The sequence below is a fragment of the Falco naumanni genome, chromosome 9, assembly GCF_017639655.2.
Source record: "Falco naumanni isolate bFalNau1 chromosome 9, bFalNau1.pat, whole genome shotgun sequence".
Classification (NCBI taxonomy): domain Eukaryota; kingdom Metazoa; phylum Chordata; class Aves; order Falconiformes; family Falconidae; genus Falco; species Falco naumanni.
The window spans coordinates 40,843,552-40,865,404 of NC_054062.1; the positions used below are offsets into that span (position 1 = coordinate 40,843,552).

General features: G+C 37.8%; 1 protein-coding gene across 3 annotated transcripts in view; it reads left to right on the forward strand.

Annotated features, from left to right (window-relative positions):
- Positions 1-21,853, forward strand: part of OGDHL (oxoglutarate dehydrogenase L) — a 54,014-nt gene that overhangs the window by 1,601 nt on the left and 30,560 nt on the right. For 2 of the 3 annotated variants that reach the window (XM_040607308.1, XM_040607309.1), the window contains exons 2-6: positions 3,037-3,271; positions 9,478-9,657; positions 13,223-13,325; positions 16,712-16,827; positions 18,743-18,897. In XM_040607308.1, coding sequence (XP_040463242.1) covers positions 3,065-3,271; positions 9,478-9,657; positions 13,223-13,325; positions 16,712-16,827; positions 18,743-18,897 — 761 coding nt within the window. In that variant the 5' untranslated portion in view covers positions 3,037-3,064. Of the gene's footprint in view, positions 1-198; positions 349-3,036; positions 3,272-9,477; positions 9,658-13,222; positions 13,326-16,711; positions 16,828-18,742; positions 18,898-21,853 lie in introns of those variants that run through there. The other variant, XM_040607307.1, reaches the window with a different exon arrangement.

Below are 21,853 nucleotides of genomic sequence, written 5' to 3' on the forward strand. Positions count from 1 at the left end.
GCTGGGATGGTCTATGATCATGCTGGTGGTCTTTGATTCATGTAGCTGCTGACAGCTGACATCTGTGCTGAAGAGTGGTGTGTGCAAAAGGAAGAGCTAGGAAGAACTCAGTTTTGTTGAGTCAAATTAATCTGTAGCTGAAATCTGACTGGAATTACATGATTGGTGGCTTTGTCTTTTTTTTTTTTTTTTCATACCTGCATAAAAATAGAGGCATTACTTTTTCATGAGATAGGAATAACATCTGTGATAACAGTTGTCTTCACCTGTTATCTTTATATCTTCACAGGAGTGACATAGCCTATATCTGCTCTTACAGATTGCATATTCAGTAGTTACAACTTGGAGGTATGGCTCTGACCCCATTTTGAAATTTCAGGGGAACCGGAGGGAAGTGGCTGGTACCACTTAGAAGCTTTTTGTTTCTATGATATATTATGTCATCTGCATCCGTTTTCAAATCTCCCTGACAAATTGTTGTTATTTTGCTATGCACTCTTTGCTAACTGCTAGAAGAAAGATCTACACGTTTTCCAGGCAGACTTACTAGGGAGAAAGATCATGAAATTACCTGTACTTAAGAAACTTGCTGCTGTAGTATGATAAACTGAGAAAAATGTTCCTCTCATTCTCTTCTATTCCTGCTCTTTGCAAAGCACTTTAAATGAGAGAGGTAGCCTTTTAGGAATGAGTGTCCAGCCCTGAGGTATATGTGCAGAAGTTTGGTGGTAGAGGGATAGATGAATTATTTTGCTCAGAATGGGCACAGACATAAAGTCCTAAGTGCCGTGGTGGTCTCTCAGTTCCTACTGTTATGATATGTTGAAATCTTGCCAAGTTTTGCAAAATGACATGATGTATACATAATGGTTTTAGTGCTGTTACATCTTAACGAGAATTATGAATATAGACAGTACGTTAACTCTTGTCAGTGTTGTACCCAGTTGCTCTGAGCTTTTGCAGGACTTAATCTGCTTTCAAAATGGTGCGGACAGTATTTATGTTCCTACAGTTGCCTAGGAGCCCTAATCATAGACATGGTGTTGACACAGGAGGAAATCAGTGTTGTAATAAGCTTAGAATTTGTGAAATGGGAAATGACAAGTGAATATAGGTAGACAGGAAATAATGCTAACGTGTAGGGGATTCAGTGTGCAGGTAGCCTAACCTTTGTCAACTTGCTGAAAATGTCAACTGGGGAGAGAAGTTGGTTTTGAGGTTTTGGCAGTTTTGTAGGAGGGGGGTTTTAAAGGAGGATTGTATGCTCATTTTGGTGATCTGCCTTGGGAGAATACTTCCCATATATCTGGGCACTGTGGAGAATATGAACAAGTGCTTGTTTGGAAAATTCATTGACTGGATGATGGCAGCTGGTGATACGAGCTAGGCATCAGATCTGCTAGTAGATGGGAGTGAAAAGGCCACAGAATTCTCGAAAGAGGGGACAAAGGAATTTAGTAATAAAAGAGGAGAATTCGCTGCTGGGATGCTGCCATTAAAGTCAGCAACTAAGAAAGGGATTCAGTCAACAGCTTTCAAAATAGATGAGTTAAAAATCTCATGTTAAAAATGTGATGACAGAGAATAGTGTGCAGTAATACTGTCTTTTTCAGTAGGAGCTTTTTTCTTTTTTTCTTTTTCAAGACCTGTATTCATTTTTAAATTAGATAATGAAAAATATAGCTCTTCCTATCCCTTCCTTACAAATTTAGGAAACCATAGATTTCCTTTTTTGGAGGGAGAGGGGGGAAGAAGAAAAACTGTAAGGAAATAATTTAATGGGATTTATATAAAGAAAATGTTTATATGGATTTTTTAAGGTATCTATTACTTCTTGAAATAGAGATAAAAATAATCTTTACATGTAATAGGTAACATAAATCTTGATCTGTGACTCAAAGTTACAATGTTGTTTTTAAAACACTTTGAAGTACATTTGGCAGCTCAGTACTTTTGTTTGTTCTTAACAATTTTTCAACTAGTCACACTAAACAACAGAACACTTGGATTTTACCTTCTGGACCAAATAAATTATTTCTCTGGATGGACAGCAAAACAAATGAGAGACACTTCAGAGTTAAATCTGACTTTTTCTTCCTCTTAATTAGTACCCTACCCTTTATGTTCTTGTAGCTTTCCAAATACTTCTAAAGTGAAAACAAAATGAGTAATTTCTTTTCACATTATTGCTATTCCTTTGCAATTTTATTAACTTGAACATTAAGATTATATTATTTTTATATTGTAAGCTGCATTTGTTTGTTTTATTCTGAAGGTGAGCTTTGATTCCCTTTGTTAGCACTGGCGCTGATGCTGTGTTCAGCATTCCCAATGTTCAACCCTTATTGTTTTTCTCATTGTGTTCAAAATCACAGGGAATATGTTCTTGTTAAAAAGCTCATGAGAGGTCATTGGAAGGACAAGGTGAATGTTGCTAGCTAGGAAAGCAAATTAAACTGAGCCTTTTTTTAGTGTAATGCTGTTTGAAGGCCAATGCCAATATTAACACTTAACTAACACTTCTAATTATCTTGTCAGCTCTGTTACGGCATAAATTTGAAGTAGCAGGCCTTTTCTCAACCACTGCATTTGTGGCTGATGCTGTTCATTGAACCTACCCCAATCTGGCTTGGTAAAAGGCCACAGCTTTCTACAACCAAGAGAGAGCAGTTACAGCTGCCAAGAGCTCCAGAGAAGTCAATGATTAGCAGACTCATTTGTTCCCAGGGAACCAGTGCTCAGGGGGCGTATTGTACAAGTGGTATCATGATTGCTTCAGGAACCAGGATGATGTTATCAGTTACAGAAGCTGTGAGGTGAGCTGATTGATGGTGGTGATGGCCATCAGCAACGCTTCCAGCGTTGTAAGTGCAGCTCTACAATCAGTCATGGAGTGGCCCCTCTCCTGAAGAGAATGTGCCTGGGCCCGAGCTTTGTTGAAGAGCACTCTAGCCATAAGTTTTCACTATGAGGCTGAAATGCGTCTGCAATTCATTGACTCTTTCTGATTAGGTTTGGTTTTGTCTTTATTAATAGACTTGGATCTTCCATCTAATAAACAAACATGAGTCATCTGAAGTTGTTTGCGGCTACGGTGAAGTGGCATGGCATTAAACTTCTGGAAAAACAAGATATAGCCAGAAGGGCATTTTTACATGGCCAACGGTATTTTTCATCAGGAACCTCAGAACCATTCCTGAATGGGAGTAATTCAAATTATGTGGAGGAAATGTATTATGCGTGGCTTGAAAACCCTAAAAGTGTACATAAGGTAAGTCTAAAACTTGACTGTAAATGAGCATATTAGATTAAGTGTGAAATCGATTTTTTTCTTAACTTGTTTTACAAAAAGTCCAGAAAAAGGTCTTGTATGAAATGAAAAATGTGAAAGTAATTTCCCACATATTGATTGCTGTGAGATGTGATATTGCAGCTAAAAAAGCACAGAGGAGCCATAGGCATGGTGAGCTCTGCAGAAAGAATGAGAAGTCCAGACCAGAAACAGTAAGCTGCTCAGACACTTTCAGTATTCCTCCATGGAAATACTGTTCAAGCAGTCTGTTAAATAATTAGTTACATCTGGAAGAAGACCCAAGAAATAAAATACTTTTAACTTTTCGGGTTTTGTAATAAGGTTGTATCTGAGGGTGTGTTGTATTTGAATAGTATGTGTTGATACTGGTCCTTCCAAGCTGTCTGAAGGAGGTGAATATTTAGTTCCCTTCAGGTAGCTATGGAAGTTGTCACCTTAAAACTGCATCTGAAATTGTCAGAAAAGCCTTGTTAAGTATCTGGAAAAGTATTTTTTGTCTCTCTCACTCTCTCTCCAGGCAACATAAATTTGTTTGCTTTTTTTTATGTTAAATTTATTGCCAAAATTCTTTCTTGTAGACAAAATACAAAGACTTATTTTTTAACAAGCTTTCTGCTGACAAGGAAGACTCTCTTATGCTGATACACGTATGGTAACTTAAGCAGCTGATGAGAAATCTGATAAATTCTAAGGCAGGCAAGTAATTTTCTAGAGAAGTAATGTGAATTGTGGCCAAAATGTTTACCAAATTGGTTGCGTTTTCCCTTATTCTTGAGGCATGTGAATCAAAATGTCACTTAGAAGTTGTTGGTCTAAGTCTGATTATCTAGAGTGTGAGGAAGTGGTGCATGTCGAGGAAGAAGAAAAAAAGACCCCCAAAAGCAGCTTTGTAGCTGGATTTTTTGGATGTTGCATGTGAATGTAGTCTTGTTGGAAGGTGACATATGCAGTGACAGCTCTGAAGACTGAATGTTATTCATGTAGTGGGTAGATCCTAGGTCTTTTGCATGAAGCCTTAACTTGGAACTGAAGAGGCCTTCTCCAGGGGTGGCTCGTTCTTGCATCCCAACTGTCTTAGACGCCTCATCATGTAACTGCCAGCTAAAGTTCCAGGCAGTGTAAAGCAGGGTAGCACATGTAGATGAATTGGATTTGATTTCTGAGAAGCCCTCATGATGTGTTGCTGCTATAGATCGATTTTAACCCTTTATTGTGAGGACACTGAAGGGATGAACTCACACATAAGGAGCGTGTGTGGTGACACCTTGTTTTTAGTTATGCTGATGCACGACACATTTCTTTCCTTTAAGAAGAATGAAGTTTCTTGTTCGGACCTCTCACAGCTGAGTGAATGTTGCTGCCGTGCAGTCTTGCAAACTTTTAATGGTGCATAAATCCCAGGAAACGAAGAGAAGCGTCAGGTGGTGAAACCGGCCGTGAGCAAGAGAGGCCCGGGGCCGCAGCCGTCCCCGCGGGGCCGCCGGCCGCCCGGAGCTGGCCAGGGTGCTGAAGGGCCGCGGCGGGCCCGACCGGAGCTGGCCAGGGTGCTGAAGGGCCGCGGCGGGCCCGACCGGAGTCCGGCCCCTCCGCTGCGCAACCCTCCGCGGCAAAGAGCACTGGCTTCTGCCAAATTCAGACCTGTTCGTTATTTTGCTGGTACCTGGGGGCAGCTGAAAGGCTATCTGTCTGGCTGTTCAGGCACGGTGGGGCGATGGATCCTGGTGAGGCGATGCAGTTTGTAGGTTGAACAGTGACCAATAAATTAGCAAAAGTGAATTGACAGAGGAATGTAAATGTACTGGTGGTGTAGAGTGACCTAGGGAGTGGATCCCAGGTAATTCAAGATGCATTTTAAAAATGTGTGAATTCTTTTCCAGGTTAACTGTATGTAATATGCTTGCAATAGTAATGAACTGAAGTCAATTCACTGTGTACCCGGTTTATGAGGCTTAACAGAAGATGACTGATGGACATAATGAATTCACAGCCTAGAAAAAGGGGAGGAGAGAATGATGCTGATTCATTTTACTTTGTTTCATCAACAAAATTTTTTTGGGGTTTCTTGTAAACCATCTCATTTCATCAGCTGAAAGCTGTAAACTTACCCAAGATTTTTGTTCACAGAAATTTTCAATTTGGGCTTTAATAAACAGTTTAAAATTGTTAAAGTTGAAGTCACCCTATTTTCTTAAAAATACAGAAAAATTCATGCCATAGTTATATGACTGTAGGCAAGGTGTGAATTTGTCATTCTGCTGTGGAAAGTGGTGGAAGTGTTGAATGATAATGACAAGAAACACCAGTGGCTGACATGATGCTGGTTATGGTATTGTTAATGATTTTACTCTCTTCAGGCTACTCATATTTCATTGTTTTATCCAGTATGTCCAGCATTGTTTAGAGAGCAAATTTGTGCAAGGCGTTTAGACATGACACTCTTTCTTCTTTTCCCTCTTTATTTCCTATTTTTCCACATGTTTCTTCTCCTTGAACATCTCCTTCTTATCCAAGGGGATGTGCCTTCTTCTAGTTGACAAGATGGAAAAGCTTTATTTTTCCTGGGATTTAAAAATCATACTTTATTCACTTTTACTTAGAAACTCCAATTAATCATGGCTCCTCAAATTATTTCCCCCTCAGAAGATTTGACTGGAAATGTCTTCCTATGTGTGCTTGTTTAAAACTCTTTGAAATATGTCTGTCATGTTCCAATGAGCATATTCAATGTTACTAGCATTTTTTCTAAGAATGTATACCATGGTTATGTGTCAAGGAATATGCATTTATATCCATAGAGGCTTTTATTCTTTGTGCAAATCCATTTCTGATAATTTCCTGCTTTTCCTTGTCTTTAGAATTTCCTATTCTTAGAGTAGCCTAACCAACAATCAGAATAAAACGACTTGGGCTCTGAAAAAGGCATCATTATTTCTCTTTGAAGTGTGGTGTCACGGTCGTAGATCATAAGGGAGAACCTTGACAAGGCTCAGTTATTACTATTGCAAGATTAATTACAAAACTGCATGGCTGGATATTGAGTACATAAAGCCTGCCATGTTATCCTGTATGCAGCCACTGTACTGTGAGTGTAATCCTGTCCTTGTTTTGTGTACTTGGAGAAAGTGTTTGGGTTTTGTTTTGTTTTGACTTCATCTTTTTTCTTTTTTTTTTTTTTTTAAATGATGTAGTGATGCTCAGTGTGTGTCTTCTAAGGCTTTACTGTTCTCATTGCAGTTGATAAATATTATGTCACTAGAAAAAAACCAAACAAACCATCAAGATAACTAATATGTTACTTGTTATTCTAAGTGCAACACTGTTTATTATATGAGAGTAGAATATTGCCACTGAATCACTTGAATTGTATTATATTACTTGAGAAAATAATGGCTAACTACAGTATAGATTTGCTGACAGGAGAAAAAAAAGGGATTTATCATGTATCGCTATAGTAATTTATTTTTTACAGATGCATTTTTCTATTATAAGTCTCCTCTATAATTTTCTTAAAGAATTTTAATAATTTAGTTGAGAACCTGCAGGTTTGCTGTGAGACCAAGCTGATCTTCTCTCTGTTCTGTCACATGGCAAATGCTGTTACCAAAGACTGACATTGATACACAGGACTTGAAGACTATAATCTGGTATCAATCTTGAAAGACACTATAGAAATTTGTAAAGGCTTTGATGGATGTGTATCTAGAAAAAACTAATTTTCTGTAGCCAAATGATGTATTTTCCCTCCCCTCTGATTAAATGTCAAGCCTGCCCAACAAATCAATAAGTTCAAAAATGTGATAGGAAAAAATAGTGTGGGTTCCTTCTGGCCCAGCTGGCTGCATCTTTGGATGTAAACATTTTCTTTATATTTGTGAGTTTGCATGAAGAAAGGGTCCTACGCCTATTGTCCCTTAAACAGATAGCTTGTTGGGCAAGTCTATTTGGATTTTGTTAGCAACTGTCTCAGCAGAGCACTTGTCTAAAAACATACTCAGTTGTCTGTGGGACTGTGCTGTGATAACTTTTACATCTACATGAAAACCTTTTGACTCAACAAAGGAATAGTTATATTATCAACCTTTTATGTGTATCATGGTATTGGAAAAAGCAAGGAAGGAACCTTAACATAAGCAACACATATTCGTTATTAAACTTTGAATGAATATACCAAATGTCAGATTTGTTATGGATCTAAATGTGTGTTTGGAATTTCCTAATGTAATGGAAGTTAGTAACTCTGTATTGCCAAAATAATTCCCCCAGTCTAAGTAGCATTAGTTGTAAAATGAAATAATGGTATCTGTTTTTCACTGTCAGGGATCTGCAAACTCAAACTAGGTGCTGTATAGTCATGGAATAACAGTACTGTTCTTAATAAAGAGTTAGAAGTTATAGAGAGAGAGAATACCAGAGGAAATGAAGTTATACTTGTAGACCATTTACAGGATGGTGTGCAAATTCAGACTTCTAGTGTCAGTGCAACTAGAGAGGTGTCAAGGTAAGAAGAATACAGGAAATGGGCATGAATGAGAGAAAGGAGAAGGAATGAGTTCTTCATCAGTGTGTCTGGGACTGACCACCAAGCATGATGTGTCTGCCTTAATTTGTCATGGCACATAAAATTTAGGCTATGTTAAAATCAAGTCTGTGTAAGAGCAGGGTGATAAATTGAGTACGTTTATCGTATTTGTGTCAATGCAGATTTGTGTTCGTAAAGAAGTGAGAGAGGTGCATTAAAGCAGTGTTTTTTGAGCAGTGGCTTCAGGCTAATGATGAGGTTCCTGCCCACAGGTTCAGTGAGTCCCCCCACTTTCATAACTTGAACTTGGTTTAGCTCTTGTATGCTGCCTTTCTCATAGCATTTCTGAACACCTCAAAGACTGTAGAAATTGCAATGTGAAGACTTTTTGTTTACAAAACCAGAATTTTATAGATATTTTTCTGTCATGCAGTGTTGGGATTACATTATTTTGATTCTTTTGTTTATTCTGTAATTAATATATTAAGCAAAGTTCTTTTAAAAAATAAAATCTTTGCACTGCTTTTTGTCTTTTCTGGCACTGGTTTCTTGAAATGCATTAGTTCTATGCTCACAGCCAGGGTAAATAACATGCACTGTACAAAATGAATTTTCAACTTTTGCAGTTACTCTATTCTAGTCACAAAGATTTTAAAGTTTTGAAATAGCTTCCTTTCTTTCCTGAGTTAGCCAAACTGAGGAAGTTGGTTTATGACCTTTCATTACGTTTTATGGAAACTTTAAGCTAAGCAGAAGTATTGATCTATCCCCTGCTAATGCAGACATTCTTCTTTCTGGGGTATAAGCATATCGGATGTTTATCCCATTCTGCTGCTGTCTGCTGGCATCTGTATATCTAATACCATTCTAACCTGGGACAGTGATCACCTCATCAGAATGGAAACAGTTCAGGAAAACAAAATTTGGGCATATGTCAAGGAAGTGGTTGCTTTAAAGTGCTGATGGAAATGAAAGATCTGTGGTTTGTTGCAATTTGGTTTCTGAAATACGTATTATTCTAAAGTTATGACTTGCACCTGAAACCAGATCCATAATTTCTTTCATAGTAAGGTAACCTAAGCTAGTGAGGAAAGTATCTTAGACCAAAAGCCTCACTCAGAAAAGCTGTAATTGCTTTTAAACAGTTTCTTCAAGAAAGGCCCTTAAGGACTGATTCTGATTTAGCATATTCAGTGGGTGTCTTGAAGTATCATAAATCCTTTAAGTATCATTAAAGGAATGGCATAATTTCATTTATTGAGGTTTTTAGTTTTATAGGCTTGATACCTCTTTACCAGCAGCATAATATCGTACCCATTACTGGTTGCCTGGATAAACATCACAGTTAAAAAGAGCTGTGTGAATGAATAATGTACGAAGATGCTTTGCACTCATGTGTGCTGCAGAGTTTTCCACTGAACAAGCTCAGTGTAAGAAGTGAGATGAAAAGGGCTCTGTGTAAAAGAAACACACAGCTGGTACCAAGAGGTGGACGTATCATTGCTCACTTTTTGCTGGGTATTAGTGATACTTAATGCTGTCATGTAGTGAGATACCAGTTGCAGATTAAAGGAGCTGCTGTTGGTTGAGACTTTTGTTTGAGGTAATAAATTTTCCTCCTTTCCTTCTCTGTACCCATGTCCAGTCCTGGGATTTGTTTTTTCGAAATGCTAATGCTGGCCAAGCATATGATCCCCATCTACCAGATCAGCTGGAAAGAAAGGCATCGTTTCTTCAGAGCCATGGTCTTGCCCAGACACCTGGTAAAGCTGAAAAGCTTGTTGAGGACCACCTTGCCGTGCAGTCTTTGATAAGAGCATACCAAGTAAGTGTGCTTTGGGGAAGGTGTGGGAGGACCTCTCATTTCCACGCAACCTTTTTCTTCCTTCTGGTCATAACTCTTGCCTATTGTCTTGCTTCTGATCCAGAATGTCTTGAGCTAGACAGTCTTTTTCTTCCTGGTAGCGTCTGAACACTGAGGTCCTGGATCCAGACTGGGATGCTCCTCTGGCGTAGCAAACTGAGGGGTCAGATTACCCACAGCCCTGATGCTGGTCATCTGACTTAACCTGGGAGCTGTTTATGGAGATAGTGGTTTGTGAAGGGGAACATGAATCTACTTTTTTTTGCCTATTTACCAGAAGCAGGAACAAAACATGTCAAAGCCTAGCCTTTACTATTTTGGCTCACTTTGTGTGTGTGTGTGTCTATTCAGTGAATGACTTGACCAAATTGGAAAACAAATTTATCTGAAATATTTTTGCTTCATATGAAGGGAGTTGTCGTGGATATACTGGTACTAATGAATCTCCTGATGCATGAAGTGAAATAAGAACCTTTTCCTCTCTTCAACAGCAAAGTTTTCCATGATCCAAGTCTGTCTTCACCTCTGAGAAAGTTTGTTTTGCAGTTCTTAATGTTACTACCTTTCTTTAAGAAAGGAGGAAATGTGCTTGCCTTCTCATACATCCAGTGTGAATTTTGAGATTCCTGATTTGAGCAGGATTATAGGTAAAAACAGGGAGAAGAAATAATGAATTAATCAGAAGTTGAATTTTGGGAGGCTTACATACTGAGTTTGGGTCAGCATTGATGAATGTTGTTTAGAGACCTGTTTGTCAAAGTTGACTTTGTTTCACACTTTTATTAAATCAAGAAATTAAGTCTAATTTCCTTTTTTCTTCTAAAAGAAGATGGTTTTTGGAAATAGCACGGTGCTTGTGGTTAGATGTTTTCTAAATGTAAACCAAGTCTAAACATTTTTATTTAGATTCGTGTTTAATATCTTAATTTCAAGAAAAGCTTAAAACTAGTGTGAAACAAAAAATCCCAAACCAAACCCTGCTAATTGTAGGTCTGTGTTGAGGAAGGTATTCCAGGTTGATTTTTTAGATTTGTTTTTTTGCCTTTTTTAAAAAAGTATGTATGTAACTTTGCAAGACGTTTGATGCAGTTTGACTTGCACAGATCTGTTCTGCCCTGCACTAAAAATTTTAACGTTCTTTGCTGTCATCAGAGGAACAAAAGAGGAACTTTTAAACAAGCTTTTTTTTTTAATACATCACATTGTCACCATTGATTCATATATATACCATGCTATTCCAGTAACTGGGGAGGTGTTTGTAAAAGAGTAGAAAGGCTTGTGGCTATAAAGGATATATGAAATTTCCTTAGAAATAGCTATGTAGAAAACAACTGCTTCAGTAAAAATTTGCTGCGGAATTATAGAAAATTGGAGAATATTAGGCTGCTTTGACACCATTTACTTTAAATTAGTTCAGGGATTGCCATTTTGTTTCATGTATTTGAAAGAGTGTGCTAAGTCAAGTGATGGAACAGAAATGTCTGTCTAAATGGCAGACACCCATGTGTCTGCGATAAACGATGGAAGAGGATTACCTAAGGCAACTGTCTGTTTTTAAAAGGTATTTAATACCCTCTAAATTCTGTGTTGAAGGGATGTGATCAATTTGTGACCTTCCTTTGCCTGATAATGAAATGAAATGGAGCAGGATACAGTATCTTCATTTCTCAAACCTGTCAGTATTTTATGGCTTTTGTGGTAAACTGCTTTGTGGTCTGTGGAGCTGGACTTCTGAAAAGGCAGTTAATCTGTTGCTTTATCTGATGCAGAGCACTGGATGCACTGAAAGAAGGATTTCCAGTGAAATGTGTGAGCTTAACAGAAATGAGTCTAGATAAATTAATTTCTTGAGTTTTCTTTCATAATGTAGGTTAGGTTTTTTGCATCTGTGTCTAGAAAATAAGATTTTAAAATCTGCTTTCAGGTAGTCTGTACTTGGATTTAGTCAAATTAATGGCAATTGATGAACAATTTCCATCCATCTATTTTCACAGGATTGATCTCTGATTTTTGCAGTTGTTACTATTTTCTATATCCAGTGAAAGAAGTACAAGGTATTAAAAAAACAACTTGGTATTGAGGTAAACACTGTCTTTTAATTAAAGACCAAACTGCTCCTGCAGTGTAATAAGGCAGAGCGCTTCATTGGTGTGCTATTCTGGGTTTTGGTGGTCTTACTAATCTTCTTCCTCTTCCTGCTAATACTGCAGAGCAGATGTAGCTTAGGGAGGTGAATTCTTTCCTGTTGATGATGCTTGAGAGAGAATTGTTTGCTTAGTTCCAGTCAGATAGACTTTGTGCTGCTGTAAACAATGAGGTGGCACAGATGCTGCCGTGGGCATCATTTGGCCTGTCAGAGCTTTATTACTGGTGATTCATGAGATGCAAAGAGTCTCAGAGCCCAGGCAGAATTTACAGGGCTGGTGGTTCTAAAAAAAATGCCGTATTTCTGTTTGCTTATGAGTGGAAAGCATTTTGTTATGAGCTCTTGCAAATACGGAACATTTCAGTACTGTTTTTACAAGTCACTTGTTGATGAACCATACTTTAATCACACTCTTATTACAGTGTGATGCGATTCATTATTAATATTGCAGATTTTTTTCAGAAACAATTAGGTTACTAGTACCGTGAATGAAATTCTCCTCAAGTGATCTGAATTTGTCCCTAGAAAGAAAAATATTAAGGAGAAAATATCCATATATTCATCTGTAAAGAGCTTTTAATGAGCTAATTTGGTATATTAGAATCACGCACAGGAGACATGCTAAATTTTTTCTTTTCATTTGTGGCTTTATTGAATCAATTAGTTATTTCTTCTATAGCAATGTTACATGTTAATATAAGGCACTAGTTTATAGAAATGTTGTATTGATAACTGAAAACTGGCTAAATTCCCCATTGAATTTGTGTTTTTTGACGTCTTGAAAGTCAACTTCATCACAGATGAAATTCCCACCATTTCGTGGATGAAAATAAATGCTGTCTGATGCTGTCCAGTGTAGAGCAGAGCTCATGAAGAGCAATCCCTTCATTTCCAATATAAACTTCTTCATCCCCGATCTATGTTTTAGGTCAATAATGCTGTATTTTTGTATCCTGCAGGTGTGGAAAGGAAGATTCAGGCAAATATACAAAATGACCAAATTAGCAGATGAAAGGATCTGTAGACTGGTCATAATTTAATTTTACCCAGAGATGTAGAGTACAATCTTCAGTAGTTTTCTTTACTTAAGCTTCAGTGTAATTCCAGTTTAAATCATATGTCAGACAAAATAAAGGTTATGTTCTGATGTGTATTCAGCATTTTTTAATAGTTAGTATACATATCCAAAGATACAATGGTTATTTCCCATCCTTATGGGGAAACTTGGGAAATAAGACCCTTTCGTGACATTAGTGGTATTTGCTGGTTTGATTTCATGGCTGATACACATGCTATAGGGAGATATCAGTGAATTTTTCCCTTTCTCTGATTTCTGTTAGTGTGATATCATTTTTCTCTCACTTTCTTCCTTTTTTTCAGATCCGCGGCCATCATGTGGCTCAGCTGGATCCCCTTGGAATTCTGGATGCAGACTTGGATTCATTTGTTCCATCTGACTTAATCACTACAATCGATAAACTTGGTGTGTACACTGTATCCCTTGTTATTTGCAATGGTCATTTGTCTCTTTTGTCTCGTTGGTCTGAAGTGATTTAATAAGACATTTCAGGGAAGCTTGTACCTTTCCTGCTTGCTGGTATCAAGAAATAGTTTTTTGAACATCTGTAAGGAGGCTCAAATTTCAGGACAATGGAATTTCAACTCTTAAGATCACAAGTGAGGTTCCTGTGAATTCACCTGCTGATGAATGAGGATTATAAATGCTTTATGAAAACCCCAAATCTTATGGTTTTGAACCACAGCAGAAAGTAATGCTAATCAATACATCAGGCCAAGATTCTGATAATCTATATTACTTTTGTACCGTTATGCTTGATACTTGTTTTGACTGGGGACATCTGAAGGCTGGTCAATAGGAAAAAACCAGCAATAAACGAAATCTTGGATAGTGGAGCTTAGGGTAAATTTCGTACCAAATTTGGATTCTAGCCTCTCATAATTATTCCTTCTGTATAACTTGAAGAAATCTGTTTGAAGCTTTCGGAAGAAAATACGGAAAGTGCAGAATTCTTGACTTGCGTATATAATCCAGTGGTGATCACTTTAGTTTATTGCTGGAAGAGCGTGGTACACTAGGGTCTGCTTTTGCAAAGGTTATTCTGGTTGCTAAGAGGGCATGCCTTTGAGAAATTGCACTGATCAATTTCTTTGCTCCTCTCTGCTTGAATAAAAAAACCCCACACATCTGATTGATTTTTCTCTACTCTTCAGTCTACCTGGTTTGTTAAAAAGGTGGTTTTCTACTTCATGAAGACACTGGATCAATTCTTCTTTGATATGCAGGGAAGCTTTTTGGACCAGACATAAAGCATAGTGCAAGTGGTAGATAAAACACATTTTGCTTAATTTTACTCAGAGTAAGTGTACCGCCTCTTCGCTGCTGTGGTTTCTATTTCTGGTGGTAGGGAAAAAAGCAGTTCTGACCCTTGATCATATAAAGGCAGTGGAGTGCTTAGGACTGTAAATAGGAGCTTACATAAATCAGCAGTATCCTTTGAAGTTTGTCAGCTTTAATTAAAGGAAAGTACCTACTAGAAAATCCATTAGACATTCACTGAGTAAATATAACTTGTTTGGAGCATGGGTGATCGCTAGCGCATCAGTACAGATTTCTTAAACTCGACAGATAGTTTAGAACAGTGTTGTGACTGGTCAGAAGGCATCATACTGAAGCCCTCATGAGCGTAGGAAAAATATGCTAGACCTCTGAATGAGATGGTGGGATGTGTCTGAGAGTGTAACTGAAGTGATATATCAGTTTTTGAGGGGAAATAAAATTTCTAACCTAGTCTTGGCACAGCAAAAAGGTGAAGGTTCTCAAATGTTGCCTGTCCTTGGATCATCCAGGCAGGGAGCTTGGGAAAGGTCTCTGGTAGTACAGGAAGTATTTTACTGTTTGATTTTCTGTGCATTTTTGTTATCCCTGTCTTCTGGCTTCTTTTTTGAGAAACCTTCTGGTAGGAAGCTTCTTCTGGGAATTGCTTCTAAAAATGCAACTAGTTACAGGTGTACCTCCTGCATGATTTGGTTTATAGAATTACTTTCAGGATTTCAGTAAGGTTGTATCTCTTTAAACTTGAGGTGATGCTTCAGTAGATATGCAGCGCTACAGTACAAAGCACAGATGTTCTGTGTGTGCCCAGATCGCTCCTGTACGTGTTCTGGTTTTTGCATGACAGAACATGAAGAGCCTGTGAAGTCTGAGAGAAAGTAAGCAAAGTGGGAGGGGGGAAAGCTAGCACTGCTTTGTTTCAAATGACACTAAAGGCCCTGTGGTCCCCCGTGCCCCTCCCTCCTCCTCTTTTTTTTCTCTTTTTCTTTTTTTTTAATAGATTTTTAAAAAAGGAATAAATTAATAATTAATTTAAATACCTATTGTGGTACAAAAAAAGGAGTAATAGTGGTACAAAACACTTCTTTTTGCTCACTCCAGATTTGACATTTTAATATATTAATAAAAACATTATTAGAAAAAAATTAATACTTAAAATACAATATTTTAAGATATATTATTTTTAAAACACAAAATGTGTTATCACTGACAGTGCTGTGTAGTAAAAGTGGTAGCAACACAGTCCTATGGCCTGAATTCAACTCTAAAAACTAAGTTCTGCTATTATTTCATCTTTAAATTACTTCTTCATATTCATCTTCAGAAAATTCATTGAACAGGGAGTACGGAGCACTATTCTATATTGATTTAAGAGTTATGTGCAGGCTTTCATATCAGTGTTAAAGTGGATGCCTGCAGCTTATGTGGAACCAAGGTAAAGAGTTCAAAATTAAAAATAGAGAAGCTGCTTTTAGTTCTTAAATTATTTTTACATGTGTGTTTATGTATAATTTTTCCATATATATTTATGTTTCTATAACTGTATGTGTATTATAAGCATTACACATTTGCTTCTTACAATTGTAAGAAGCTATTTTTCTTTTCTTTAATTAACCAGGTCTAGATTAAACTTTATCATGCAAAGCCTTTAACTTGCTTTGACACCAGTTTTGCAGTTTTGTCTGTTGTGTGTTTTGGCTTTCGAAATGTGCGATAGCTAAGTTAAATATTTTCTTAAACCGTGTTCTCAGCCACAGCAAGCTTAACTATGTCTAAATCAAGATGGAACCATGTGCTTAAACAAGCCCTGGTTTTAGCTGGGGAGTGTGTGTGTGTGTCTGTTTTATAAGGGGTCACCGACTGGGAAATATTGCTGGTAGAGGTTACTACAGGTTATTACATGGCTATTTCAAACTTACTTCCCTGTAAAGACAAAGAGGGTGAATCAGAGATACCTTGGAAGTCCTACTGGAGTGTTTGCACAGTGTTACACTGAACGCGTTCTGTATATTCTCTAGTCTGTCTATTAATGTTATGTAAATTAATCTAGCACGCTTCCAACCAACTGGTTCTATCTGTGAAAAGTGGTTATTTTTGTCTTTGTTGCTTGTGATAGAGCAAGGAAGATATCCCAGTCATTACAGCTAGTTGTCTTACTAAATGGTGAAGTGCAAGATATAATATGGAGATTTGATAGCATATATGCTAATATGCTAAAATATAAAAAGGTTTGGGTGATTTTAATTTCAGTTGTTCTATCTGAGCATTAAGAAAGAACAGTTTGGTACTTCTAATCAAACAATAACTATTAAATGAAAACGTTTCTTTTTAAAATCCAGACTAAAGTGCTTTTACTAATGGATGCCTCCAAAATATTCACGCTTTCAATTTTTAATCTGGTACCTTCTTGCTTAATATTGCTTTCTTAAACTTAATTTGTGGTGGTTTGAAAACCAGTGCTGTTTTCCTTTCTGTCTCCTGCCCTGCTTCACAAATTGGTGATGTACCTGTTGTAGGGTTTTATGGTTTGCACGAATCGGATTTGGACAAAGTCTTTCAGCTGCCTACAACCACCTTCATAGGAGGAAATGAGAACAGTCTGTCTTTACGAGAGATCATCAAACGGTTGGAGGTCAGTGGGATGTTTTTTGATTTGTGGTTGTTTTCATCCAAACAGAAGTGAACTTTTTCTGGTTGTCAGTCACAAAAAAACTTATCGTTTGTCAATTTTTAAATAGAGCATGTAAAGAATTCAAATGACATTAAAAATAACCCTTGTACTGTTTCTAGAGAGGGCAGCACCATTGATTTCACTGTCTGGATATCTGAAATACATAGATTAAGGATGAGTATAAAACAGGTGAATGTGAGCCCTAGTTCTGCAAAGAGCTGATGTTGTTTAAAAGGAGTGGAGCCTTTAGAACTTGTCTTTTAAGCAACCTACCTTATAGTTCATACTATACAGATGAAAGTCCTTTGTATAGAGTACTTGGGATGTGCAGGGTTTGCTTTCAGACCCCTAGCTTTAGTGAGACTTTTACCTGAGTGAGGACATGAGGGTTGGTACCAAACATATGAAATCCCAGCTGTAGCTTGTAGGTAGTGATGGTCCTTGTTTTGCATCCCCAATCCTTTTTCTAGAGTTTCATCATCTGACAAGTGATATGGTTATGCCATGTTAAGTCATCACAGCTAAAACCATTTAAAGCAACAATAATTCAAAGGAGTAAATGTAACTAGAGGGCAACTCCAAACACCAAAACAGCAAGTAGGAATGGCAATGAATTTGGAGACTACTGAGTTAGTAAGTGCTGGATATTCCCGATCGTGCTTCTTTCAGGATTTGGGAGTACTGAAGTTGTAGAGAGTTCTGTTGCATGGTAATGAAATCCACTGGAGTGAAAAGGATTAGGGGTGAGGAAACACGGTACTGAGTTTGTGTATGTAAAGAATGTAAAATAAAGAATGTAAAAATAATTACTAAGTGTGTAAGAGTTCATGGCTTTGACCTGTTGCAAGTGTGAGAGAATGTATTGACTTGCATGTTTGACTCTTATGTCAGCTTAGCTGAAGCATGGTAAGTTGTTTAGCCACAGCATCTCTGTTGTGCATTTGAGTTCTGTATTTGCTTTTTGGTTTTTGCACTTGTAGCATGTCTGTGAGCAATTTAAAGAGAGAATCCTTAAAACTGTAATGTGCAAATAGATGGTCAAAATCAATAGCAAAATCTAAAAGCCTCAAGGAACTGATGTGCGTTAAAGAGAAATAACCCTCTGGCTTCCCTCTTCTCTCCAGAGCTTTGGATTTTTTTAAAAATTCCTTTTTAGTGGCAGTAGAGAGCCCATACTCTGTGTTCAGAGTGGTTTTGTCTCAAATTAAACTCACAATAGGTCTTACTTCTGTTGACCTGTATTTTGGACACATTTTTTTGGTGACGTATTCTATTTAAGGTAAGAAAAATAAAATTAAAAAAAAATGCAACAAGATAAAAATGTCTGCATTTTTTCCCCTGTCCTTTCTGTGCTTTCATCTGCTTGGATTCTTCTTCAGATTTCCAGCCTTCAGAGAACTGACAGTTATCAGATAATTTGCATAAGGCTTCATAGCTGTCTTCTCATTGTCTCTATTGCTTCATTTCAGGTGACATTTAAAAAAGACAGGGTAAATTCTAATAAATTACTTGAAACCTTTGCTGGTGCATCTAAAGAAAAGACTGCTTGTAAGAGTAGTAGCAAGTTCGGTGAAATATGCCAGTCAGTGTAAGGCAGGTTTATTGGCCTGCTTTGAATGTATTACCAAATGAGAATCTTCCAGATTCAAAATTTTGAAATGTTACTTTGTAGAGAAAGCTTTCTGGCACAAAACTAGATTCAGCAAAATAATTTATTTGCTTAAAAGATTACTGTGAGGAAGATCTAGTGGAAGAGGAAGAAGGCAAGATAGCTTTCAGAAGAATAATATATCCAGAAAATATAATTTAAAAAATATCTTTGTTTCTTCGTGGCCTATTAACTTCCTAAAGCTTCTGTGTTGTTTTCACATCCTAGAATACCTACTGCCAACACATTGGTTTGGAGTTTATGTTCATCAATGATGTGGAGCAGTGCCAGTGGATCCGTCAGAAGTTTGAGACACCGGGAGTTATGAAGTTTACTAATGAGGAGAAAAGGACTTTGTTGGCAAGGCTGGTGCGCTCCATGAGGTATGCTGGGGTGGTGCTGGGGAGCCGCGCTGTGGCTGCTGGGTGGAAGCTGGCGTGGGAAGCTGGTGCGGTCTGTAAACTGCCAAGGTGGGGGTGAGGAGTCTAAGTGAAATCTGGAGTAGAGCTGGGTGTAGCTGACTTGGTTGCGATATCAAAGGAAAGCTCTGAAGTATGTCAGGGTCTACGTAGTGACTTAGTCGCCTGTCTTAAGAAAAGGCAGGTTGTGTTCTGTAACAATTGTATGGCCTCTAGTGGTACATCTGGCAATGTTTTCATTGGCTTGTGGAGAGACACTGGGAAAAAATTGTTTCAACGAACTAGTAACATACATCTGTGTTAAAAATTCACAGCCTAAATAGGTTGTCATAAATAATAGGTTGTCATAAAATAGGTGTCAGAACAACGCTGGATACTGATCTGCTCTATTCTCTCTACCGTGCATCTTTCTAGTAGCACAGGATCAAAGGAAGCCATCCTAACAGTCAGCCCAAGGAGAATTTTAGATGGGTGAAATGTTGATGTGAGCATTGTTTAACTGACTGGGATGTTAACGGTCTCTGGAAAGCTGTGCCAAGATGGGACTGGATTTGAGAGGCATAATGTGATTTCAAGTCTTGTTTTTGCCCTTTTCCTTTTGAGGTGTACCAACATGTTCTGTACTGCTGCACGACCTGGCAGCAGGAGTTTTGGCCTCTGCAATATATGAAGGCATGTTTGGAAACAGCATGTTGATGGCTCCCATTATGGCTGTCTGTATGCAAATACTGTGATCTCAGAGACTGAATTACCCTCTCACCCCTAGAGTCAGACTGTCTTTTTGGGCACAAGATTTATTCCAGTTCTTACAATCTGAAACAGTTTGCATATCCTTTGATAAGCACAAGAATTAGAAATATATAAAGATACATATTTTTGATCAAACGTCTGTGTTCAAAGACTTAAAAATGAAGTGCTCATTGGGGGAGTTGGAAGGTATTTTTGCCAGGTGTTTCGTTTGCCAATATTATAGCAAGATTGTTTGGTTAAATTTCATTTAAACAGAAATAAAAAAGTCACTTGATGGTCAAGTGAATATTGCACTTGACTAAGTTCAAGCCCTCAGTATGAATCATCACCATTAATCTTGAGACAAGAATTTGTGCTTTTATTCCTGCCTGTCTAAACTTTGGAAAGACCTAGGGTTTCTAGTAGCGTGAAAGAGCTGAATGTTCATCTGCCAAATTAATTGTCTGCTGAAAATGCAAGAAAAAAGTTTTACCTAAATTTCTATCCAGCTATCTCTAGCGTGCTTTTTTTCTTTTTCTTTTTTTCTTTCTGAAAATGATCAGGAGAAAAAACTGGTTTTGTGGAAAACTGGTTGTTCTCTTGAGATTTGTGACTTTTTAAAGCAGATAGTCATCACTTTGCTCAAGAATAATGTTTTTAAAAGTGTTCATTCCAAGTGCTACATAGTTCAGGTACTTGAAACTGAATTTTAAAGTAAGATTTCTCACCATTTTTGGTTTTCACTGGTAGGTTATTGAACAAAGGGTCATTTTTAACTCTTCCTCCTGTAAAACAGTCATGGTATATCTTTGAGCTGCCTTGTGTATGCATTAGTAAGCATGTTAGACCCTAACTGTGTAGTGTGATCTGGGCATCTTCTTAAGCCTGTGCAGGGTCAAGCAGTTCTAGATTATCCCTTTTGAGAGCAACCATCTTTCACAGACTTGCTCCTCTCTGGGTACTCAGTATGTGCAGTGACAGTGGATGAGCTGTTGTCAGCCTTTGTGGCATACGGAGGACTTGCAAGATGTGACTGTGAAATACTGTAGTTTTGCACACTTAGTGGGAGTTTGCCTCAAATAATGAACTTTCTGCTTGTCCAATACTGGCTTAACTTGCAGCTGCAGAGAGAAGGAAAACAGCTTCTACACCACTTTGACTTGCCCTGGAGGACCTGCTGTTCATGTGGAACCCCGCTTTCAGTTTATATAAACTGGCAGAGCCCCACAGTCTTCCCTGAGGAATTCTGGCAGCATAGCTCAGCTGAGGGTCTGGCTTGTTGCTTAGATGACTGAATCGTAAGGGTATTGATGGGTGAGCTAAGGAGAATCTTTTGGCAACTCTTCATTTCGCTGCTTTTAGGATTTCAATCTGAAGAGGTAAATGTCAGCATCCTAAGTGAGGAATAAGCTGAGTATTAATGGATTAGGGCTGTTTTATGAGTCAAGGTGTTGCACAGATGATGTAACCAATACAGTTATTTTCATGAAGATTTATTTTCTTTGCCTCTTGTATCTCCAAGCTTTACAACATATAATGCTTTCAACGTTTGTTAAAAGGTACTTTTTAACTACTCACATTGCCTCTGGCCCAAATGCATTAAAGAATGAAAGAACACAGAGCTGTCAAGGATTGACATCTTTCTGCTGCTGAAGCTGAGGCAGAGATACCAATGTCCTAGTTCTTGGCATGTCACCAACAGTTACATCACAGTCTGAGGAGCCCTGCCACTGAATAGGATCTATGAAATAGGTGTGCTTTCTACTCTGGGTTTTTAGAAGTATTTAATTGTTACTTCCAGAAAATACAGGTTCTCTGTTATGTTTTCTTCAATACATAGAAGACACTTCTTTGCTGTCACTCTGCCTTCCCGGTGGTCAGCATACATTTTGTGTACATAGGAAGGAGCAGAATATAACTTTACGTGAATCTTGTCTGAGGTGGAGACTCTTCTTCCTGTCTGAATTTTTTCACAGTCCTAGTAAATAGTTCTCAAATGGAGGAGAAAGAAGACTTAATTCTCTCCTGTGTCTCCCTCCCTAATGTGACTTACTTTGAGGCCTAAAAACATGTATTCACAGACATTTTAAAACAGCATAATGTAATTTTATCTGCTAAAAGATGTTTGACAATGAGCACGTGCTACATTATCTTAACACAAACACTCTGTCTTGTTTTTTCGGGTTTCTTT